Below are 25,673 nucleotides of genomic sequence, written 5' to 3'. Positions count from 1 at the left end.
TTTGCGAGGCCCCTTTTCAATGTGTTTTCCCAAGGTAATAAAAAGGTTGGCTTTGCGAGCCCCCCTCCTAAGTGCGAGGCGAGGCGAAGGCTCCATTCACCCACGCCTACCTACGCCACTGGTCCTATGCTAACCACCGTTTAGATATTTGCCCATATTTAATTTATACACTGTATTTGCCACTGTTTATTCATGGGACGACCGACTGGTGGCCGTCCGGTGTGTCGGCCCAGGTATCGCTGGGAAGACAGTGTGACGTCGGATCTGCTTCAGCTTCGCGTCGGTAACTGTCAGGAACTTGCGCAGGATCGGGACAGGTGGCACGCTCTCGTTTCGGAGGCCAAGATTGACTTTGGATCACTGAGCCAAAATAGTTAGTTATAAGTTTACCTTTCCATATTTATTAAAATAATACTTACTTCAATTGTCGGGCAAGGCGCTCAGTGTCGTTCAGCTGAAGATGCAGGTTTCGCGCGCCGCGTTGCACTAAATGCGCGGCGAGTCGTGTCACAAGCGACGAGTCACCCACCATAAGCTGGGAGCGCGTTCCGGAGCACATGAGACTGCCAATCCAAAATCAGAAACATGGTGAGGTTTTTACTAAAACTGTCCGGGTCCCGATGTGTCCGATACTTCGTTTTGATACGTGATCACCAGTCACCCGTAATAGAAAACTAATTGTCGGACGTCCCGGTCCGGAGTCCGGACCAGGAGCGTTCCAGCGAGTCATTCTTAATGGTTGTCCAGTATTGATAGACCAATTGCTCAAATAAAATAGGTAGTTTAATGAGGGTAGATCAACTTTTTTGTGTTGTTATTCTAAAATGTAGTCGGAGGGGCAATAGAGCTTATAAAAAGCACAAAATAGCAACATGCTTTTGTTAAATTGCAATGCCATAAAATCACGATTATTAAGAGTTGTTTTCCCCTGGACAACTAACAGTATGGTAACGAGTGATACTAAATTAGTTGATTCACCCAAAAAAAAATCCACAGCATTTTGTTATTTATAATCATAAGCAAAATCAATAATTTCTTACCCGGCCTCTGCACGATATGTCGCGTCATGCACGCGCAACAGCACGCGTCCGAGATGCGCGCCGCGGGCGAGCGTGCGAAACGCGCGCGTGGCGTCCTGCGGGGCGTATGTCACCCGCGATAGCGGCCGCACCCAACCGGCGCTGATGCCTTCTGCCACTAGCCGTTGCAGCCTCTGTATTCAAGGTAACATAGGTAACATACATAAAAGGTAAAATACATGCTCCAAGCGTGCACGACGCTGACGCCGTATGTTAGAATGTTAAAACAAATGACGGTCGGCGTCGGCGTCGACCGTGCATACTCGGTGCATGTATCTCGTGGCCTTCATTGAGGGTACAATAAAATAAACTATAAGGTGCGTCCAGATCGAGCCAATTGGCACGTGAGTTTGTGTGTTCGAGCTATGCGCGGAATTGTAAATCAAAATGGGTACCTGCCCCACCTGGGCGATGCCCATAAAAAGTATGTAAATAATGTACGTCCATAACATAAATGTAGTTAAATTCGAATAATTATAACAATATAAAACTTACCTGGAATGTTTCTATGTCATTACGAACAAACAAGGATGAAAAATCCACGCAGGCGTAACTTCTTTCATAAGTCAACGCGTGCATTTTGAACCGGAAGTTTTCGTTCCTCTTCACTTGATGAATATCCAACGTTATTCCTAAGGGTCCACAGCACTGTATGTAGGCCTGTAAGTAAATTATTATTAGAAAAATGCTGTGTAGGTAAGTATGCTAATAAATAACTATATTTATTTTGGCACCTCTTCGAATGGTTCAAGTCTTCCACCTGGAGAAGTCTCACGGACTAGGTTTTTTAATGTACAGTTAATGACAAAATTTTAATGACAAAATTGGTCTACCAGACCATATTTCAGAGGACTTACATCCTTGTATTGCCCTCTACTGCATACAACAACATCACAGCCAAGCCCGTTGGTCTCAGGCAACACGCGGTTCTGGAATGTATCATCTCGGCAGCAAATGATGTCGTCAGCTGAAATTTTGTACAAAAGGTTGGTCGTCCATTTACAATTAATACTCAGCTGGCAAGTGCCTCCATTCCCCGCCTCGATAATAATAATATATTCTTCTCAAGGTAACATGTCGCAACATCGAAATTTGTTTGCCCGATGTTTCATTTGCCGAATTGTCATTTGACCGAAAACCGTTAACTTTTCCAAACTTTTGAAAAAGGCATCCTGTGGAACCCAGTGCGGAATAGGTAATGTTAGATTGGTGATCCCTCTAAATATTAAACGGTTTTTAGAACTAACGGTTTTCGGTCAAATGAAAATTTCGGGGTTAATTTTTTCGGAGATAAGATAGGAAACCTTTTCTCAAGAATACATTTTAAAATAGATGGTGTGTAATGTGAATACAATACGATAATAGTAAAAATATTATTGTCGAATAAAAGCGAAGCGCTGGTGGCCTAGCGGTAAGAGCGTGCGACTTGCAATCCGGAGGTCGCGGGTTCGAACCCCGGCTCGTACCAATGAGTTTTTCGGAACTTATGTACGAAATATCATTTGATATTTACCAGTCGCTTTTCGGTGAAGGAAAACATCGTGAGGAAACCGGACTAATCCCAATACGGGCCTAGTTTACCCTCTGGGTTAAAAGGTCAGATGGCAGTCGCTTTCGTAAAACTAGTGCCCACGCCAATTACTGGGATTAGTTGCCAAGCGGACCCCAGGCTCCCATGAGCCGTGGCAAAATGCCGGGACAACGCGAGGAAATGATGATTATTGTCGAATCGGGGAATGGAGACATTTGCTGGCTGAGTAGGTACCTATTCATTCTACAGGACTTTGGAAGCGAGCAATTTTTAAAAATTACGTGTTTTTATCGATAAAAGCACGATAGAAGTCGACAAATATATGTTACCTAAAATTAATTAATTATTACTACCGTGATTTCAGGGACTAAGGACGCGAGAGGGCGTGCTTCGGTTGGGTATCTGGCACCCCCATCTACCAAATGAAGTGTGGTATTATTTCACTTCCTCGGATCTCTACTATAAAATAATTTAAACTTGATATTCGTGCAAGGTCTAACCTATCTTACACGGGCCTTATTACCATTCAATTTAGGGAACATTTTCATTAGGAAGTTTTTCTTGAAGATGTCGCTGACAACGACGAAGACCCGACACTCGCAGTGCAGCGCCAGCGCGATGATGGCTTGTCCTGTTGCGCCTGCGCCGCCGCTCACCAACACTTTCATGCCTCGGCTTAGACTCGTTTTTATGGCCTGGAGAAACAAATATTACCAGTATATTGACTTGGTCAACTAACCTCTTAAAGAAATCTAATAAAGTTAATGTGGGGAAGACGATATATAAAATTTTGCCTTGGGAAGACAGTCCTGTCAATGAACTCTCGTAGTCATTAACCGACTTCCAAATGTCAAAAGTAGGAGGTTATCAATTCGATTGTATGTTTTTTATCGACCTTCTATAAGTGGAGTATGTGTACAAAGGCAAAACAAATGTTTTGATTGGGTTGATTGGATTAGCAAAGCAATATTAGTGTTTTAAATATTTTTTTGGCAACGTTGGGGTTTGAACCATGAACGCGAAACGAAGCGATGCAGCGCGGGGTGAATCAATCCTTTGATATCTATAGAAGTGTCCTACGTGGGCGATCTCGTTACGAACGCGAACGCCGTGGGCCCGCCGCGCCGCGTCACTTCGCGTTCGCGAGTTGTTCGCTTACGTAAGACGCAGCGTTACTTCGGTCCCCTGTCAGTCGCTACAGAGAAACATCTCTCAGAGGAATTTTAACTCACAAGGCAGTAAAGTGCGTGCGCGTAAGCGAAGGGTACTGTGGCGGCGTCCTCAAGGGTCCAATGCGCTGGAACCGGCCATAAGAGCTGGGGGATCGCACGCGCATGTTCGCGGGCAGCGCCGCGCGTCAAGCCCATTACACGCGTCCCGCTACAACAATATTGACATGATCAATTTTCCTTCTACTATATAGTTCACAATGACACTTTAATGTTTACAATGGCCACCTAGACCAAACTGCAATCGTGTAGGTACTTTTTAGGGTTCCAAAACTGAAGCCTAAAATTTGTATGAAAAACTGGGGACATATGTCAAAACAAAAGAAATAAATATTTTTTCTTTGTCTCCTTCAATTCCGTACCTCAAAAAGAAAAAACGGAACCTTTATAGGATCCCTCGTGCGTCTGTCTGTCTGTCCGACCATCCCCGCCCCCCCTTTATCTCTGAAACTACCTACTGGGTGTAAAATTTTGAAAAAATACACAAAAAAGTTCTTTATGACAGGAAAATCTATTAGAAATGTGCAGTCAAGCGTGAGTCGGACTTATTGTACGGAACTCTTGGAACGCGAGACCGACTCGCACTTGGCCGGTTTTTCTATGGAGCTCCCTATTCAACAATAAATATCTGGGTGACCGAGCTTCGCTCGGAAAACATATAATAACTCGGAAATGCGCGTTTTCCCAGAGATAAGACCTAGCTAGATCGATTTTTCGCCCCCGAAAACCCCTATATACCAAATTTCATCGAAATCGTTAGAGCCGTTTCCGAGATCCCCGAAATATATATATATATATAAATAAATAAATAAATAAACAAGAATTGCTCATTTAAAGGTATTAGATTAGGTACCTAATTGCGCAACACTTAGTGAACTCAAAAAAGTCAAAAAGTTGATGATCTGCAATCAACCCAGTCAAGTACGCTCTATAAACTCGTAATCAAGTTATTAATCATGTTAAAAAAACTTGCTCTAAGAATTAATACTTACTCTTCAGTACTTCCGCTGAAATCCATTCCATAAACACCGTTACTAGATTCATGTTGATCAACAAACGGTTCTTTAACTTTGAGTACATCGGAAGCGTTCAGACCAGCGAAGTGTACCTTTACAAGCAAATAAACAATATTAGGTAGGTACTTATTTCAACCTAAATACATACAGTTAAACGGTCAGCATCTGCGTTATAAGGATGTGCTCAAACGACAACTGAACGCTTGCAACATCGACCCTGAGCGTTGGGAGGAGCTTGCTACAGACAGGTCATCATGGCGGTCTACCATCTTTAATCGCATCAAATCGTTTGAGGAAAACCGCCTCCATAGCTTAGATGCCAAACGCCAACAACGTAAAGAAAGATCGAAGTCCTCCGAAGCTTACCTACAACGCGTCTGGCCAACTCCATTGTAATGCCTGCAAAAGAGTTATTAAGACCAAGTTCGGCCTGACCAGTCACATTCGGGCCCATAATAGGCGTAATCCGTAATTTTTGAGGTCGCCGTCATCAAACCGATGAGGAGGACTATATAAAACGAATATTAACGATCCATTTTAATGTATTTAATGGGTATCTTGCGTACCTATACATTTAACAATTTAGGATACTGTAGATACCTTAACCGGGATGCCAGGACTCTTTACAGCAGGACCTTCAACCCAGTGTAAGGATCCCAAGTCTCCAGCTACACTGCTCCTCAATACTTTTCCATTTCGGGACCTTTCACCGTTTTCAACCTGGATGAAGTAAAGAGTTTAGTCTATTTATGAATAATAAAAAAATATCTATACTTCTAAAAAGATATATAAAAAACTTACATTTACAGTGTCTGTCAATTGATATTTCGGGTAAAACTTTGATGTATCGAAAACCAATGAATCTTCGTCAGATTTTACAATGTTTCGGAAGTTGATGCCCTTTAATGTGACTCCACCACATCTGGAACAAGAAGGTTCCCGTCATAAATAAGTTGCGAAACCAACACAAATTTTCACATGCCTAATGGCCGAATTTATTAGAAAGAGAGAAAGAAGAAAATAAATTTAATCAGGACGCTTACAATATTGCTTAAATTTATTATTAAACTTGTATTAATATAAAGCACTAGCTGTGCCCGCGGCTCCGCCCGCGTGGAATTCGGTCTGTGTCAGTAAGCTAATTCATCCCTAATTTCTCTTTCCCCTGGAGGCGGAACTTGAAGTAAAGTTGACAGATGGATACGATTAGGGGACTGAAGTCCAGATAAAATATTTTACAATTAATAGGTAGGTACTTACCACTAAACAAAACTACACTTCAAAACCAATAGTTTTTTTTCGCCCTTATTCCAATATTAGACGTGATTTAAACGACACAGAGTTATAGTAGGTGTATAACGGACAATACAGTACTACTTTTGTATTTTTACGTTCTTGACTGTACCTATCCAAATCATGTCCATGGCAAATATCATCCAATTCTGTCCTCCAGTCAAATCATTCTGAGCATGAAAAATTAAGAATTATACACATAGAAATCCATACTTCCTAACAAACTTTCGAATTTAGGTCTAATATTATATTAGTTAGAAGTAAGATTAGAGGAAAGGAGAATATTATAGATATCAAAAACTTGAGGCCGAGTATTTACACTTTATTTACAGTTGTTTATGTATGCATAACTAAATATCTACATATATGTATGTACCGGGGATTACTTTTAAGAGTGTAAAAAAATGTTTAATTATAAATTGGCCTAAGTTGTAGTCGCTTGGTAGGGTGCCCAGAATGCCACCTTTATCAAAGTAGGCTTAACTTTAAAAGTTAAAAACGCGAGCGTAGTGAGCGCGAATTTTTTTTGATAGAAAAAAAATTAGAGATGCTATGTCAGGGACATAGCCGCAGTGGTTTACGTGAAATTTTGGTGTGGATATCTAATGCGAAAGCTGAAGGCCGAGCTTCATGTAGGGTCGAAGGCCCGAAGCGTCCAGAATGTCAATGCTTAAGTCGTAGTAGTAGTCGCTCGGTAGGGTGCCCAGAATGCCACCTTTATCAAAGTGGGCTTAACCCTTAAAATCGTATTAAAAACGCGAGCGTAGCGAGCGCGAATTTTTTTTTTATACAAAAAAAAATTAGAGAGGCTATGTCATGGACATAGCCGCAGTGGTTTACGTGAAATTTTGGTGTGGATATCTAATGCGAAAGCCGAAGGCCGAGCTCCATGTAGGGCCGAAGGCCCGAAGCGTCCAGGATGTCAGTGCTTAATCACAGAACAATGGTATCAGTGTCTAAATGCGAAAGCCGAAGGCCGAGGTCCGCTTAGGGCCGAAGGCCCGAAGCGTCCGTCGTAGTAGTAGTCGCTCGGTAGGGTGCCCAGAATGCCACCTTTATCAAAGTAGGCTTAACTTTAAAAGTTAAAAACGCGAGCGTAGCGAGCGCGAATTTTTTTGATAGAAAAAATTGAGAGAGGCTATGTCAGGGACACCGCCGCAATGGTTGAATTTTGGTGTGGATATCTAATGCGAAAGCCGAAGGCCGAGCTCCTCGTAGGGCCGAAGGCCCGAAGCGTCCTGGATGTCAGTGCTTAATCACAGAACAATAGTATAAGTGTCTAAGTGCGAAGGCCGAAGGCCGAGCTCCGCGTAGGGCGGAAGGCCGAAGCGTCCAGGCTGTCAGTGCTTAAACACAGAACAATAGTATTAATGTAGGTTAATGTGTGTGCTGGGCTCTCCAGTATCCGCTGATGCACCACAGTACTTACCGTCGAGCGCGTCTGTCGTGCGAATCCGCTGAGCGGTCAACCGCTCTTCGCACTGCGTGAACGTCTCCGATTCTTCCTCAGATTCCTGAGACCCTGCTACCTTGTAACCTCAATACGTTGCGAGAATTTCGCGAAAAATTCGTTTTTTTTCGGAAAGGTATGGTAACGCGTTTAAAATGCAAGTCCCAAATTGTTTGACATTTACAAAGACTTAATACCTGTTTAAAATTTAAAAACTTTCGCGTTTCGAACACATATTAACTCACATTTATAGACGGGCCTATCTCGAAATTTATTTTATTACCTTTATTTACCGACGTTTCGACACAGGTTTCACTGGTCATGGTCGCGGCTAACTGATGTCCCAACAAAATGTCAAAACAGAGATTTGTGCAACTACCCGACGAAAAGTGTATGAAAAAGTTTGGGGTAGACATCATATTTTAAACCACCCACTTCACATAATGTTAATTATTGTCAATAAACCCGCGATAGACCCGTCTATAAATGTGATTTAATATGTATTTGCAAAGACGTTTGACATTGACTAAGAAAAATGTTGTTTTTTTACAAAGTACATACCTACACAAAAAAAAAGTTTACACCACTTTCTTAAGTTAGCGCCATAAGATTCAGGTGCAAACATAACTTAATTGAGTGTAGTGGCCACCCCCCTTTTAGGGGTTGAATTTTTCTAGCCTAAAATAGGGCCAGGGAGTTTCTTGACAGATTAGTAAAGTTTGCATCAAAATCCGTTCAGCCGTTTTCACGTGATGCGCGGTCAAATAAACAGATAAACAGATAAACAGATAAACAGACAAACAGACAAACAGACAAAAATTCTAAAAACGGTTGGAACGTGTTCTGTTATCGATTCTAAGTATCCCCAACCAACTTTTTTTCGAATATCTTCCATGTACAGACTTTCGACCCTCTTCAGCTGTATAGATAAACGTCACTGAAAAGTTTTCCCCTCAGCTTGGTGTCAAGTTAAGTTAGGAATCACACTTGCTGTTATACTTGCTTCTATAGTTCGATTTTTTTAGCATTAGAAATAAGGTAAACAATCTTGATGTGTCTTTTAATTGAAAAACACATTTTAAAAATAAGTTACGGTAAATATGTAACAATTATGAATCTAATACGATCTTTTATAGTCTTCTGCTTTCATAAGTAATAGTTATTTTTAAAAAGTGTTTTTCAATTAAAAGACATGTCAAAATCGCTTACCTTCTTTCAAGTTCTTTCTAATAAAAAAAATTGCTAAAAAAAACGAACTATAATTGTGGGATCATTATGTTTTTTTGCAAAAAAAAATACATTACCTGGTATAATCATGGACCGTGGATATTTCAACCTTAAAATCCGTATCTAATTCAACAGATTTAGCGTGTTTATCAGTATTAATACTGATTTCCCTGATGAAGACCGGCTGTGAGATGTGGTCGTGAGGTTGTCGAAGAACGTTGAGCTGCAGCATTGAGTCGAGTAAGGTCTCCCAGCGTCCGTGCCACGGCACGCGGCCCGCAGTCAATGTAGGATTTACTTCACGGATACCACGGAATTCGCCCCTGTTAGTGAACAAAACTTTTAAATTACACAAAAATACATATAATCATGAAATCAGTTTGGAGAAGACAGTAATTTTTTGTTGAGAAGACCGTGCTAGTAGTGCAAGAACTATTTGTCGCTCAGACACTGTCTGAAAGGAAGAGCATCTTCTGGTCTACCGATCGTCTCTAAGTAGATTATGTGTATAATACAAACGCTAGAGTTAGAAGTGACGAAAGAGTACCTAATGAATTGTTGTTTTAAACGTGATTGTAGGTTCAGATTTATGTCTAAGCACTCGTTAAAATTATCGTCATACTCACTGATACATGTAACCTCTCTCATTGAGAATGTTGTATATTTCATCCTGTCCTATTACATTGTCTTCCACAGAATCTTCAGAATCTTTATTCATAGCGCTCTCTTCTTTACTTTCATCCAAAAGTACATAACCTGAAGCTACTTTTGTAATTCCATCTTCGATCTGTTAAAAAAAACATACTTAATAAGCAAACACCCGTCGGACTTAAAACTTGCAATGATTTTTGGTCATTAAACCATCTCTAAGTTCGGCAAAGATCAGTTTGTCAGTAAATAATACCAATGACCAAGTTACGTATGACAAAAATATAAAAAAGTTTACTGAAAAATCTATTGATAATAGAAGAGGAAATAGTGGTGCCCAAACACCTGTTACAGTACAAAGTATAATTCAAAAAGTTATGGAAGAGAGATTTGGTGGGAGGTGGGTCTCTGATATATTATCATATCAAAAAGACCCAGGAGAATATTCACGCCATATCAATATGGAAGAAAGAAGACCACCGCTAAGGGTTCAGCTCTTAAATGTGTTCTGTATTTAAAAGCTTTATATTATACTAGCTGTTGCCCGCGACTTCGTACGCGTGGATTTGTATATTGGTGGTTATATATTCTACATTAGCTTAGAACATTGTGCAGCAAGAGATTGCGGTAGGACGGTTAATCATTTGTTAATTATTAATATTATACAACGAATGAGACTTTGTCTTTCACAACCTACGAAGTTTCAAGCCCCTAACTGAATAAAATTGTCCTCGTTATAATCCCTCTAAACCCCCTTAGAAGATTTTCATGTCCTCTATTTAATAAAACCTACTACCTAACTACCTATTTACAAAGTTTGAAGTTCCTAGCTTTAAATAAAATTTGAACCCTATACAAACTTTCAACCCCTTTTTAATCATTTTAGGGGATGATTTTTTAAAAGCTGAAATTATTTTTCTTGTATTCTAATAATATGCCTTTATACAACGATTCAAGTCCCGCACTCAAAAAAATGTTTGGCCTCCAAACAAATTTTCAACCCCTTTTTCACCACCTCGGGGGATGAATTATCAAAATCTCTGAAATTAGTTTTCTTCTCTTTTGACAAAATACATTTTTACGAAGTTTCAAGTTTGTAGCTTTAAATAAAATTTAAACCCTATACAAACTTTCACCCTGTTTTAACCCTGTTAGGGGATGAATTTTACAAAACGCTAAAATAACTTTTCCTGTCTTCTAATAATATCCCAAAATAGAAAGATTCAAGTCGCGCATTCGAAAAAATGTTTGATATCCATACAAACTTCCAACCCCTTTTTCACCACCTTAGGGGATGAATTTTCAAAAACGCTGAAATTAGTTTTCTTGTATCTTAATTTAATACCTTTTTACAAAGTTTCAAGTTCCATGCTTAAAATAAAATTTGCACCCTAAGACGAAGTTTCATCCTCTTTTAGGGGTTGAATTTCCAAAAACGTAGCAATTACTTTTTTTTGTAATCGGCTATTATGCCTTTCTAAGAAGTTTCAAAGCATTTGTAATGGATTAAAACTTTCAACCCCTTTTTAACCCTGTTGGGGGATGAATTTTACAAAACGCTGAAATTATTTTTCCTGTATTTTAATAATATCCCGAAATACAAAGATTCAAGTCCCACGTTCGAAAAAATGTTTGATATCCATACAAACTTTCAACCCCCTTTTTACCACCTTAGGAGATGATAATTCAAAAACGCTGAAATTAGTTTTCTTGTATTTTAATAACATATATTTTTACGAAGTTTCAAGTTCTTAATTTAAAATAAAATTTGAACTCCATACAAACTTTCAACCCCCTTTTAAATGAGGGGATGAATTTTACAAAACGCTGAAATAACCTTTCCTGTCTTCTAATAATATCCTCAAATACAAAGATTCAAGTCCCGCACTCTCAAAAATATCTGATCTCCGTACAAAATTTCAACCCCGTTTTTACCACCTCGGGGGATGAAGTTTTAAAAACGCTGAAATTAGTTTTCTTGTTTTTTTTTTAATTTAATACCTTTTTACGAAGTTTTAAGGTCCTAGCTTAAAATAAAATTTGCACCCCAGGTCAAAGTTTCATCCCCTTTTTTACCCCCTTAGGGGTTGAATTACCTAAAACGTCGCAATTCCTGTTTTTTGTCATCGGCTATTATGTCTTTCTAAGAAGTTTCAAAGCATTTGTAATGGATTCAAACTTTCAACCCCTTTTTAACCCTGTTAGGGGATGAATTTTCAAAAACGCTGAAATTACTTTTCCCGTCTTATAATAATATCCCCATATAAAAAGTTTCAAGTCCAACACTTACAAAAATATTTGATCTCCATACAAACTTTCAACCCCTTATTCAGCACCTTGGGGGATGAATTTTCGAAAACGCAGAAATTAGTTGTCTTGTTTTTTAATTTAATACCTTTTTACGAAGTTTCAAGGTCCTAGCTTAAAATAAAATTTGCACCCCAGGACAAAGTTTCATCCCCTTTTTACCCCCTTAGGGGTTGAATTACCTAAAACGTCGCAATTCCTTTTTTTTGTCATCGGCTATTATGTCTTTCTAAGAAGTTTCAAAGCATTTGTAATGGATTCAAACTTTCAACCCCTTTTGAACCCTGTTAGGGGATGAATTTTCAAAAACGCTGAAATTACTTTTCCCGTCTTATAATAATATCCCCATATACAAAGTTTCAAGTCCAACACTCACAAAAATATTTGATCTCCATACAAACTTTCAACCCCTTTTTCACCACCTTGGGGGATGAATTTTCAAAAACGCTGAAATTACTTTTCCCGTCTTATAATAATATCCCCATATACAAAGTTTCAAGTCCAACACTCACAAAAATATTTGATCTCCATACAAACTTTCAACCCCTTATTCACCACCTTGGGGGATGAATTTTCGAAAACGCAGAAATTAGTTTTCTTGTTTTTTTAATTTAATACCTTTTTACGAAGTTTCAAGGTCCTAGCTTAAAATAAAATTTGCACCCCGGGACAAAGTTTCATCCCCTTTTTACCCCCTTAGGGGTTGAATTACCTAAAACGTCGCAATTCCTTTTTTTTTGTCATCGGCTATTATGTCTTTCTAAGAAGTTTCAAAGCATTTGTAATGGATTCAAACTTTCAACCCCTTTTTAACCCTGTTAGGGGATGAATTTTCAAAAACGCTGAAATTACTTTTCCCGTCTTATAATAATATCCCCATATACAAAGTTTCAAGTCCAACACTCACAAAAATATTTGATCTCCATACAAACTTTCAACCCCTTTTTCACCACCTTGGGGGATGAATTTTCGAAAACGCAGAAATTAGTTTTCTTGTTTTTTAATATAGTACATTTTTACAAAGTTTCAAATTCCTAGCTTAAAATAAAACTTGCACCCCATACAACCTTTCATCCCCTTTTTAACCCCCTTAGGGGTTGAATTTTTCAAAATCGCTTCTTATCTCTTGTACACTTTATAAATTCAACCTAGTGTGCAAATTTCAACTTTCTAGCTTTTGTAGTTTCGGCTCTGCGTTGATGAATCAGTCAGTCAGTCAGTCAGTCAGTCAGTCAGTCAGGACACTTGCATTTATATATATAGATTATAAATGGGCTTACTCATGGCCACAGACTAGCCGAGGCGAAGACGTGGCCTACGATGGAGCGAGCCTGCCTAGAAGGTGGTGTGTGAAGTTGAAGTTCAATCTGAATTATTATTAAATTAGGGTAAATGGTACCTCAAAGTGCCCAGACCCCCGTTGCAACGCCACATTGAGCCGCAGCAGACGCGACTCGTGCAACACAGGCTGCGCGTGAAGCATGACGTCTTGGAACCGCGCGGAAGACGCGCGGAGCGGCGCGCGCGAAACCATGCAGAGTGTGTCCCAGGCGCAGACCAGCGCAGAGGCGAACGGGAACAACGTCTTTCCTGGTTGAACGTTGGTTACTTTATAATGGGGTGGAATAACGGCCACTACAATTAGCAGACTGATCAACGTTCAGCAGTGAACGATAACCGGCACGAAACTGTCTGTTATTGTTAAAGCGTTCGCTAAATTTTATTGTATGGGTAGTTCATGGTTCAGTGCAGAGTGATGTTGATTGTGGTTGGCACAACTGGCCCTAAACTTCCCATAAAGCAAAATTTAGCAAATGGCGGTTTGGTGCAACCGACCCATAGAGCGGTTATTTTTATACTGAACAGGATAGTTTTTTTATGTTTAATGTGCACTTACAGTACTACCAAAAAAATATTACCTTCAATTCGGTGACCATGTAAGTAAAGATGTTCGGCGTCGTGGAGGGAAATCTTAAAAACGCACGTAGAAGATTCAATTCTTTCTGGGCTGGCATACGACGGGAACTTCCTGTTTTGGAATATCCATTACATGAAATATTATTTATTACCTAAGTAAAAAGTAAGGACCTAAGTAAGGACGTCGTGACAGCGGATATGGGAGAGAACAATCTCACACCTGAAGATGCCGAAGACCGGGCAAAGTGGAGAAGACTGAGCAGGAAAGCGGACCCTGGCGCTAGGCCGGGAAAACGTTAGGTTGAAGAAGAAGAAGACCTAAATAAAAAGTTACTAACACGGCATTACAAAAATTCCAATACACCGAGTAAGTAGGTAACTAAATATGTCTCTATGAATATGCTTTATTGTCTATTTATTTTACTGTCATATAAAAATTTAACAGATGTATAATCCAATCTGATTAGGAATATAGTCTAACGCAGAGATAGCAACTCTGTATAAAGTAGATAATATAGAAAAATCGATCAATATGACTGTATTTTACCACTTTTCCTGGTGAGCCCATTCGACCAAGTGCGACAAATGGGGCGTTCCAGTGGAGACGGGAAATTCGACCTTCGGGTACAACTGACGAATATCAGGATAGTAGCCCTCCATGAACAACCTAAAAGCAAAGGTAAAATTGGTAAAAAGGTAAAAAGGGTGGATGTATGTACGAGTATCAAGCAACCTGCCCGTACATACATACACATGGACGAATGAATGAATATAGATGCACTCAAGTTACTGATAACTTTGTTACTTAATGATAACTTTGTTTTCCGCTTACTACTCCTACACTAGCTACTTTAAGAATTAGTTTATTAAGGTAGGGCACTCAAGGTCTATTAACACATCGCGTATTATTACATTATTTTTGTAAATGACTGTTTGTTGCCTAAATAAAAAAAATGAAAAAATCATCTTAAAATTCTAACTAGTAGTAGATCTTGGATACTGCATGGTTTACCGCTCTAACAATCTATGCTACTGGATGTGATAGGAACCTTTCTATCAAATCCTTATTTTTTTACATGCGAAAGGATGGAAATATGCACAGCAATGAGGAAAACTTTATACCTTGGTCCTCTTTTTAGAAGCAAGTGACTTATATTAAAGGCCAAGTCTAATTTGAGTGATTAATTTTGACTTCCTGAGCATAAAATAAACCAGCCGCACATCGACATAGTCAAACCTTTAAGCCGAGCCGTAGCTGTAGGACCGTGCATCTTATGAACAGTCTTAAATAAGCGGTAGCATTAAACATTAACTAATAACTGCAAAGATACTCACAGTCTAATGGAATACTCGTTTTAGATTGTAAAAGAAAGAAAGGAGGAAACGAAAGGGAAAAAGAAAGAAGAACTCACTGTCCAATGGCCTCCAGTAAGAATCTCGTATTGTCGGCATGTCCTCGTCGGGTGAGTGGTACGTTTACACACGACGGCATCGCCCGCTTGAGGATCGCTTGCAGCAGACCGTGCGGGGCCACCTCCACCAGCACCGCGTTCTTTGGGATTAGTCGGGACGTCTCCTCGAAGAGTACTGGGTTCTACGACATCGAAATTATTAGTATGAAAGGGTGAATGCGTTTCACTGCCAGCGCGAGTTACGCTCTACGCATGTAGCCACTATCGGCTACTGTTTTTATAGTTTTTCCGCTTTATAGCAAAAAGAGCCTACTCTCGCTGTCAGTTGCTGTTATTAAAATCGGAATACAACTCCAGGTCTCTTACAGTTAACGACCTAAGACATGTGCTCGTTCTTCGTAATTTCAGTTACTCAATTTATTGTTAAAGTAAGTATTTACCAGCAGATTGTTAGTGTGATACTCGGCCGAAGAAAACTTGGCTAGTTCTTCTTCCCACCTGTCCTGTGGTACTGATGTCGATACCCAGCGCTCGCTTCGGAGTTTCGGCGTTTTAATAACCTCTTTCAAGTACTTAAGGAGTCCAGGTCCTGAAAAAAAAAGTAAATACTAATCTTAGAAATGTAATTTTTGGCAGACCAGCTATCATGGTCGCATTTTTATCACGTCCTGTCATGCCATGCGTCACTTACATATTTGTTAGAACGTGACAGCCATGGTGACAAATGATAAAGAGCCGGCCATCTTAGCCCTACAGGACACTAGAGGAAGTCATGTCAAGCAATTCACCTGGACTATACGAGTATGGAGCCGTGGCTGATTGTCACTTAGCTAAAGGTTTCGTTTTGATTCAGATTATACCAACATTACTGCAGCAGTATTGCAGCGCGACATTACTGCTATCTGCATTGCTGCCGCATTTCTCAAAATTCTGGGAAGTAACATCGATTTTAACCCCTCGTATGCTTAAGACACGGATCCGTGCGTGGGAATTTTAATTTATTGTTGTAAATGTCAAGGTCACATTTTCAATGATCAAATTTGACAGGCCGCATACGAGGGGTTAACATTTGCGTCAGCATGAGCAATGTCGCCCTGTCATCATACTTTGTATATATGTTACATGACAGTTAATATAATACAACCGCCTCACGAACGGTGTCGTAGAGTCTGTGCGGAAAGAGAAGAGTCGTGGAATGTATGGGGCCGAATACATTCCACGAATCTTCTCTTTCCGAACACACTCAATCAAACATATCGAAATAAATCCAGCCAGTTTTGTGTCACATCATATACATCGCTAGATTTTGTCCCCTGCCCTAGTAGCACGGTCGCATTTTTATCGTTTATCACCATGCCTGTCACGTTCTAACAAGTATGTAAGTGCGAAAGTGACGGGCATAGTGATAGTCGATAAAAATGGAACCGTGCTGAGCCCGCTGGTCAATCTGTTTCAAAATATTTCGCTAGTCACCTGCTTCGGCAATGTATCGTGAATGATAGGCGATGTTGGAGCACGCGACCTCCTTCGCGAAGATGCTTTTAGCTGTCAAGTCAGCAACAAACTGCGTCATAATGTCAGCTGGACCGGAGATGGTACTGGACTGGCTTGAATTGTGGCAGGCCACCTCAATCTCCGGAGGGCACATATTTGACACCTGTTTAACATCAATACATATTATAAAACAAAGTCCCCTGCCGCGTCTGCCTGTATGTTCGCGATAAACGCAAAAACTACAGTACGGATTTTCATGCGGTTTTCACCTATTAATAGAGTGATTCTTGAGAAAGGTTTTGGTGTATAATTTGTAAAGGTTTTGTGTAAATTCGTTGTACTACCCGTGCGAAGCTGGGGCGGGTCGCTAGTTTCGTTATATTATAATTTTGTAAGCAAAATGTCTGCTAAAGAAAATATAGCAAGGTCATGCGGAGTAAGAGAAACATAGTTTATTTTGCTCAAATTACACAATACAAAACATCGAAAACTGAACGGTCGAAATGTGTGGAACAACCAAATTTTTTGTCGCGATATTTGTCTTATAGTAAATGTTCAGTATGATCTATTTGAGATACAAACCTCTTCAAACCCGATGCCGACAGCGGCCATGGAGCCGCGTATGAAGGGAGTCTGTACAGACACGAGACCACGACTGTACGCTGATAAAATCATCTCCTCGGCCGTCAGACAGCCGTCAGCGTACGCGCACCCTAGCTCGCCGACGCTGTGCCCTGAGAAAATGGTAAGATTCTTACCCTCTCATTCATAAAACTTTACAAGCCTCAATTAGTTAATTTATATTTTATCCCTTTCTTACAAATAAATACATACGTCTAAATAATCGATAGCGAGAAATGGAGAGATCGGGCCCGTTTCTCAAAAGCTTGTAACTCGTAATACAACCGGATGTCACTTATTGACAGCTTTTGTTAGAAAGGGAGTTCCACTTGTATTACAAGTTACAAGCTTTTGAGAAACGGGCCCCTGCTATAAGGAAAACGGAGTGATGATCCTCAGTAGTGAGTGAACGTCATAGAAGGATAAAAATGACGTCTTTGAGAGGACTACGGCCAATGGGATGGGTGTCGGAACTGGGCGTTTTTTTTTATAGTTGTCCTCTACACTTTTTTTTTTCAAATATGGGATTTTTTATGTTATTTCTACTCAGAATCACGAGCTCTTTCTATCCTAATAGGAGAAAAAAAGTGTCCTAAGGTTTCCGTCAGCATTTTTCATAGACTTTGTATGGCGGTCACGGAATGGAAAGATTGAAAAATGTATGGAAATTTTGGGACACTTTTTTTCTCCTTTTTGGATCAAAAGAGCTCATGATTCTGAGTAGAAATAACATAAAAAATCCCAAATTTGAAAGAAAAGTGTACGGGACAACTTAAAAAAAAAATAGATAGATTATACCTACCTACTCGTTACTATTTATTGCATAAGCGACATTAGCGCAGGCAAAAGTTACTTATTGTCAAATAAAATATATAAGTGCTTTGTGAACAAAGTATTATACGAATCACTAAAAAAATTGTAGTATGACTTACCTATAATCTTGTCTGGTACTAAACCTAATTCAAGGAGTATATCGGTCAGACCAATTTGAACAGCAGCAATCCCCACGAAGGAATGTAAAATATTATCGAAGATAGTTTTGTCTTCCGTAGTTATAATATGGAGAATATCGATGCCTTTGGGTTCTAACGCTCGCCGACATCTGTATTAAAAAGAAAATATTATTTTTTTAATTTATTTTGGATATATCCGCAATCATTTCTTGTAGCAAATATATTATATTGCCACATACCTATTGAAACTCGATTCACAGGGTATCGTAAAATTTTACTCTATACCTCTAAAATATCGTATTGTTTTTGCATTCGTATCGTATTCTATTCTTATCTATATTTATTTATTTATTTAAACTTTTTTGCACAAAGAAAGAAAAATGTACTCTCTACAAAAAGGCATTCTCTACCAGTCAACCATTGGGTCAAACAGAGACAGTAATGTTGGTGCAGGAGAGTCATGAATTAATAACTAGAAATGGAACCGAAAAGTCAAATCGCAATATCGTATTCTTGCATAATCTAAGACGTATGAATATATTCTTATTCATTTCATTCTTCATTAAAACAATGACGACATTGGATTACTGGCATTAACGGATTGTTTCGGTAATTGGTCTAGACTCTAGGTTAAAAAAAAATCTAAACCTGATTCTGATTTAACAATTTATCACGGTTGGTGCATGAAGTAAAAGTCGTGCGTGAGATGCGATCAAGACAATCGTCATCCTCGTATCAAAACCAGTCCTAAACCATTGCAAATTGTTAAACTAGAATCGACCTCTCTTGATAAACTTAAGCATGTAGCAAGTAAGGCAAAATAATTAAACATGTACTTTTCAATAGCAGCCGCGAAGATAGGTATGCGCATAAGTTGTGTGCCCATGCCGGCCCACTGCGAGCCCATGCCGCTGTAGACGAACCAAAGAGGCCGCTCGCCACTGTCGAAATACGTCGCCTTCTCACACAGACTTGTGGTTTTCGATTCTTTATCTGTATCTGTTAACAATAAACAGTTCTTTACAGTTCATCTGGTGCTCCATTACGACACCCTGTACTATAATAAGCATCACATTACGTAGCTTCGAATGGCCTATCTCTGGGCCAAATACAATCATGTCAGAAGTTTTATGATCTACTCAGAGTAAAACGAAAACAAATGCTTACCCAAAATGGTAAATCCTCTGCCTAGATGACCATTTATTCTAGAAGAGTGAATATTTTGAATCAAGGCTAATTCCTCAGCGTCGATAGGTTTCGATTTTAATGCTTCTATCACTTTCGTAACAGCGGAGTCCGTTCGGCTCGAGATTAGAACCAGGCGCGGAATATTGCACTCGTATTTAGTCAGATCCTAGAAAAAAATATGATTATTGTAATACTTTGGTCACTAAAACCTAGTAGTCGGCTAGGTACTTCGTATGGTGCCTGCTTTGCCAGCCATATCAGAGCTCACGCTCGTAATTAGCTAGGGTCGCCGTTGCCGGTTACGGCATGGATAGCTATAGGTATATATGGTGCCTGCAATACGGCCACATTACAAAAAACTTTTCGAGAAATCATGTATACATCCAAGTACTGAGTCCACACTTTTGAGAATTGAGTATGCATTAAAAAAGTATTTTCTTAAATAAAATTAAGGTCGCAATTTTAAGCCCAACTATGCAATAATCAAAAGTCAATAATTTTGAGGTGTGGCCGTCCAGCAACGTTGAGTTGACTCCAATGCACTAAAATCAATCTAACGAAATCCAGCGCATCATTTTTTTACGCATCGAAACCCGAGAGTAAAATAGTTTACAAGATTTTTTCTGGCAGTAAAAAAATAGGTACCTTCGGCTTGTAATGTCCATGTAAAAGTACATGGGAGTTGATACCGGTGACCGACAGGCCGTTGACTGCGATGTACGACCTCGCCGTTGGCTTGTGGTCGCGCAGGATCTGAATGCGACCCTCACGTAGGGCAGCCACGTCGTCTCTTGGCTGGTCGCAGTGCAGGTTTCCAGCCAGTTGACCAGTGTGGTAGCCCAGAAGCACCTGGAATGAAGGATTCGATGAAACAAAAGACTAAAACAAAAGACTGATGACCACTGACCACTTAGATGGTTGATTCAAAGATTCAAAAGATTCAAAGATTTTATTTGTTCAACATAGGTAAGTTACAAGATGTTAAATAAATGTTTCAGTATCACTATGTCGTGCATCTATTGGCATACAAATTCAATAAAAATACACACTCTAATCATAATATCACAGATAAACAATAATAGTCAAAACAGGGTTATCTCATGCAGTAAATCTTAATATAAATAATCTTAATATTATGTGATAATAGTGGTCAGGATTCATTGTCAATACATTTTAATTTACAAATCAGTCAAAAATTCTGTTATAGAGTAGTATGCTTTCTCGGTAAGAAAAGCTTTTAGGTTGGCCGTCCTACTGTGCGTTTCTCCAGACCCTTCCTGCCTCGAACAGCTAATGTGGAATGACCTGTCTCCTGTGATATTTCCGGACCGATAAGACCTTCAAACCTTCAAGAAAAAAGCGTACTCCCATCTTAAATGTGGCAACGCACTTCCAACCCCTCTGTGTTGTCCAAGTGTTTTTTGGCTGTTCGCAAATTGTCCATGATTAGTCTGCTTGCTCGCTTGCATAGGAGGCAACATAAAAAAGAAAAAGAAATGGGCGTCGGCAATTGCTTACCATCACGCGATTTGTTTGCTCGCTTGCCTCCTTTATCATAAGAAAACAAAAATAAAAAAATATCGCAAACCTTCGTAATCCCCGCAATACCCGAAGCGGACTCCAAGTAGCCTACATTGGACATGACGCTGCCGACGTAAAGAGGGTCACTGCGACCTCCGCAGAACACATTATCTATTGCTTCCAACTCTGTCTTGTCAACTTCAGCGTCACCTAAAACGCAAACAATTTTAAAACATAAATCTTCAGGTATGAAATATCTCTGAATAGTCTAATCATATCAAGTAAAGTTTGTGTTGTTAAAAGAAATTTGAAATCATTATTGCCATTGTTGATCATGAACAGATAAATCACACTTTAAAGTTGAATTGTGCTGATACAAAATTATCTGTAGGCACTTGAAAAAGAAAAAGTTTGACAGAAGTAGGTACCTACTCAGTCATCCCTTATCGTTATAACCTATTCCTGCACCGACTTCCGATTGATAAACTGTGGAAAACATTGTACTGACTTTGAATTCACAAAGAGTAAGAGTGCCATCGTAAAGGCCTGATTTCCCTTAACCTACATTTTGTACATCTTCTTAAGGAAGGTCTCAAAGTGGCCTCGCCGTCTCCACGCATTTTAATATGTAGGTAGGTATATAATATTATATCCAAATTGTACCTGCTCCAAAGCCTTCTACGTATTCAACATCTCTTGGAGATACTTTGATTTCATCATAAAACTCTTTGAGGAATTCTGTAACTTCTTCCGTCGTTCGCTTCCAGCTTCCAGGGTGTTTATTAGCAATATATTTCACTTTGGAGTAAACTACGTCAGCGTAAATTCTAAAATTGTAAATTACAAATTTTATTTCTATAATCAATTACTTAAAATAATAGCAAGCTTACATATACTGATGGCATATAAAGGTTACACTCGAATGATGGCGAATGCAACAGAGCAGATTGACAGTGACACCATACGCGTCAACAATGCAGTAATAACGATGCAACAGTAAGGGTAACATTCCATTTCTGACCGCAGCTGCACTACTGGTAGGTATACTGAACGCGTCGCTGTTACTGTCAATTTCCATAGTAAAATGAACAGTAGTGCAGCTGCGGTTGGAAATGGACTGTCACCTTAACTGATTACGTACCTTAAAGCATCTTTAGCTTTTTGTAAGAAGAGCACGTTAATGCCTTCAGATCTCACGCAGCCATCGGCTGATTTGTCATAGGATTTATTTTTACCGTCTAAACATAGAGAAATTGACCTGAAAATTAAATGAAAATATGATTAATTGGTGAAGATGATGGGATGCGGGATATTTGGATTAAGACGCATTCTATCCGGATTGGTGGGAAAGTACAAACAACAGCATCACGAGGAGGATATGACAGGAGGCCTTTACCAAGCAGTGGGACACTAAATTAGACTAAATAAAAAATTCTGGTCATGAATTTAGTAGGAAAGAAAAGTTTTCTAATAATGACGATATATAACCAGTAGACGAAATATGTTGGGGCAGCTCCTGACATGACACGACAAGAAAAATGAAAGGAATAAGAGGCTGTAGGTTTCTACCTTCGGCCTTCTGGCTGAGATGGTTTAAGAATGGCAGTTACTCCATCGACAAGTGTCTCTTAAATATTTGACGATGATTAAATATTTACCTGCTAAAATGGATAGAAGTTTGCGGATGGAGGCATATGTTACAGCCGCCGACTACAGCTGCCTCGCAGTCGCCTCGCGTAAGTGCCTGATAGGCTTGCTCCAGCGCTACTGCGGAGCTGCAGCACCCACCGTCGATAGCCAAAGACGGGCCCTTCGCGTTCAGCCAGTAAGATATCCGATTGGCGAACATTGACTTGTTGCACCTGAGCAACAATGTTACCTTATTGACTAAAAATAACTCAAATAACGTATAAATATAAACTAGAATACCTACTTAAAACTAAATTTAAACTAAAAAAAAAACATACAACCGAATTGATAACCTCCTTTTGAGGTTTGGAAGTCGGTTAAAAACAAATACATACTAAAATATTTGGTATAAATTTGGCTCCTGTGGGATCGTTTCGTTCGTGGTATGATTTACCCGCTATATTGCGATACTAACACGTTGCGGGAGTTAGCTGCCATTTCTTTGCTCGCCAGTCTTTTAGTAAGCTTTTTGAAAAGCTGTAGAGCGTTAGAACCCCTAATGGTATAAAAATGTACGCGGGACCGAGACTTCTGTACATTTGAATTTTAAGCTTTTCGGCCGCTTTAGCCGCTACTAATTGAAATAGGATAGTCGTACACCAAAAAAAAAAAGTGACCAAGCTTTTCAGTTGCCGAAGACGGATAAAAACTGACTTTGTTCAGTTAAGACGAATGGGTTACCATAGAACCCTATAACACTAAGGATAGCCCGACATGCTCTTAGCCGATTTTATTTGACAGTGCATGCGATTATACCTACCTAAGTACCTATAAATCTAGGTGAATTATTACTATGTACGTACCCAGCTATACCTAAACCCGTCCTTCCTTCAAAGCCGCAGTAAAAAACGACTTTTTCAGTTTCCGACAAGCAAGTTCCCACATAAACGCCGACTTTCTTCCCAGACAAATGCTCAGGGTTTACACCTGGAAGTATTGGAAGAAGATAAACTTACTGAATCAACCAAGCAAAGTTCGGAAACCGTTTTATTTTTCAAACCAGTTTCGTTTATTGACCCGAGAACGAAAGGGATTTCGTTTCCATTTGCAGTTACTGGTTATAGAACTGTTGTATTTAAATACCAGTTTATACCAGAGATTGGATACCGGTATTTTTTGTATGAGCCCGAAACCGGTATTTATTCGTTCTTTGTTAATGATTTCATTTCTAAGTGAGCAATCTAATAATACGAAGTCGTTACGTTCCTACATTTATTGAGTATAAAATAACTCGAAATGTAAAGGCTATTTCGAAGTTTTTGCATAAAACCGATTCAGATCCCGGGTTTATACCAATTCGTTAGCCTTTAGTTTTTGTGGAACGAAATTAACAGCCATCTGACCTTTCAACCCAGAGGGGAAACTAGGCCTTATTAGGATTAATCCGGTTTCCTCACGATGTGTTCTTTCACCGAAAAGAAACTGGCAAATATCAAATGATATTTCGTACATAAGTTCCGAAAAAATCATTGGTACGAGCCGAGGTAACCTGCGACCTCCGGATTGAAAGTTCTTACCGCTAGGCCACCAGCGGACTATATTATGTCTGTATACCTGATAATCAACGTAGGTAGGTACCTGCATCGTATATGGCTTGGTAGACTTGTTCGAGGAGTTTCCGCGACATGGGGTCCATGTTGATCCCCATACGGTAGGCCACTCGGAAGAACTGGCCATCAAACAGATCCAGACCAGGGATTAAGCCCACGTGTTTTGGAACTTCTGGGTGGTCGTAGTCCCAGCGCGGTTTGCCATCTGCTATTGGGTCCACCTAAATTATTATAAAATACTATTAAAAAGCTTAATTCTGACACTTTTTTTTAAATAACAATGAAAAGAGTATTAAAACTATTGTCTTATGTCTGACCATAGTAATTGTGAACATGTTCCTACTTGTTGGTACTTATTGTACAGACTGATTGAAATAGCAAGGCACGTTCGTACGTTTCCGTGAAAATACGATGGAAAACAATTATGCACTATATCTGTAGGTCATACTGAATAATCCACCCCCAGAATCGCTAAAAACTGCTGTTCTATAGAAAACGTTGACATTATGATTCGCCAAAATGTATGAGAGAGCAGATCATTTTTTCTTTTCGGGGTTCGACTTCGAGACGCCCGCGATGACACCTAACTAATATAATAGTTCCAATATATGATTCAAATATCGGTTTGATGTCTGTTGCACGTTCGAATTGGCCTGCAAGCCCATCAGGGGCCTCTCAAAATCTTCGGTCAGTTATATTAAAACAAGAACACTCCCTGACCTTATTGTACAGGATGTCAGAGAGTTCTTTTATATGGAGCGAGCGCGGATAGGCGCCAGAAATCCCGGAGATGACAACGCGGTTTCCATCTTGATCATCGCCACTGACACGCTCCGTCTCTCCGATATCCACTTGTGGTATCTCCTGCGGTGTCGGAGCCATTATAAGAATATCGACGCACTTGTAACTATCACGAAATACTTTTGAAAATGCGCAAACTAATTAAAATCGGGTCTTTTATATGGATATACAAATTTTGTCAAGGTCGAATAATTAGAAATACAGGTTGTTTTTTGTTTACTTAATGATAGACAAACTTTCTTCAAACGCGAAACGCCATTCAAATTAAAGTCAATATTACTAGGACTTTTGTTTAATGTTAATAAATTCGTGTTTCAATATTATTTCGTTAAATGATGTGTAGGTAATTCCTTAGTAATGGATACTTACCGTAATTTTACCTTTACAAAATACCTAAGATACAAGTAGCATTGATGTGAAATATTTTGGAGCCAGTTATAATTTTTGCTCACAAAATTTTATATTTTGCGTTGACTATTTTAAACCATGTTTGTATATTTACAGTATTTTACCGCTGTTTAAGCGTATTAAGGTTGTACTTATTTTTGGATATTTTTAAATGAAATACAGTTTATCTTATTTTTATCTTTAGCTTAAAATGAAAAACGTAGAAAACAACTTTTTCGTTGATTACCTTCTTAAAAAAGGCAATCGGAATATTATTACACCGAATAAGATGATCGGCTCTCCAATGCCACCTTATGATATTTCATATTTCATATTATTTTTTCTTTTAATACAATATTT

General features: G+C 39.3%; 1 protein-coding gene across 1 annotated transcript in view; it reads right to left on the bottom strand.

The window, feature by feature from the left end:
- Positions 1–25,040, bottom strand: part of LOC134656040 (fatty acid synthase-like) — a 29,740-nt gene extending 4,700 nt beyond the window's left edge. The window contains exons 1-30 of the mRNA XM_063511555.1: positions 24,846–25,040; positions 24,154–24,346; positions 23,379–23,502; positions 22,545–22,748; positions 22,028–22,144; positions 21,550–21,713; positions 20,954–21,096; positions 20,011–20,214; positions 19,345–19,531; positions 19,014–19,176; positions 18,157–18,326; positions 17,186–17,337; positions 16,583–16,766; positions 15,550–15,698; positions 15,110–15,291; positions 14,245–14,364; positions 13,700–13,809; positions 13,180–13,370; positions 9,452–9,612; positions 9,275–9,279; positions 8,903–9,164; positions 5,657–5,777; positions 5,456–5,575; positions 4,832–4,947; positions 3,843–3,990; positions 3,134–3,305; positions 1,937–2,046; positions 1,575–1,739; positions 1,041–1,213; positions 420–563 (exon numbers count right to left, since the gene is read on the bottom strand). Coding sequence (XP_063367625.1) covers positions 420–563; positions 1,041–1,213; positions 1,575–1,739; positions 1,937–2,046; positions 3,134–3,305; positions 3,843–3,990; positions 4,832–4,947; positions 5,456–5,575; positions 5,657–5,777; positions 8,903–9,164; positions 9,275–9,279; positions 9,452–9,612; positions 13,180–13,370; positions 13,700–13,809; positions 14,245–14,364; positions 15,110–15,291; positions 15,550–15,698; positions 16,583–16,766; positions 17,186–17,337; positions 18,157–18,326; positions 19,014–19,176; positions 19,345–19,531; positions 20,011–20,214; positions 20,954–21,096; positions 21,550–21,713; positions 22,028–22,144; positions 22,545–22,748; positions 23,379–23,502; positions 24,154–24,346; positions 24,846–25,007 — 4,616 coding nt within the window. The 5' untranslated portion in view covers positions 25,008–25,040. The remainder of the gene's footprint in view (positions 1–419; positions 564–1,040; positions 1,214–1,574; positions 1,740–1,936; positions 2,047–3,133; positions 3,306–3,842; positions 3,991–4,831; positions 4,948–5,455; positions 5,576–5,656; positions 5,778–8,902; positions 9,165–9,274; positions 9,280–9,451; positions 9,613–13,179; positions 13,371–13,699; positions 13,810–14,244; positions 14,365–15,109; positions 15,292–15,549; positions 15,699–16,582; positions 16,767–17,185; positions 17,338–18,156; positions 18,327–19,013; positions 19,177–19,344; positions 19,532–20,010; positions 20,215–20,953; positions 21,097–21,549; positions 21,714–22,027; positions 22,145–22,544; positions 22,749–23,378; positions 23,503–24,153; positions 24,347–24,845) is intronic.
- Between the last annotated feature and the right edge of the window lie 633 nt (positions 25,041–25,673).

This window comes from Cydia amplana, chromosome 17 (genome assembly GCF_948474715.1).
Source record: "Cydia amplana chromosome 17, ilCydAmpl1.1, whole genome shotgun sequence".
Taxonomy (NCBI): Eukaryota; Metazoa; Arthropoda; class Insecta; order Lepidoptera; family Tortricidae; genus Cydia; species Cydia amplana.
Note: the sequence above shows the minus strand (reverse complement) of the source record. Positions and strands in the feature narration are given on the sequence as shown.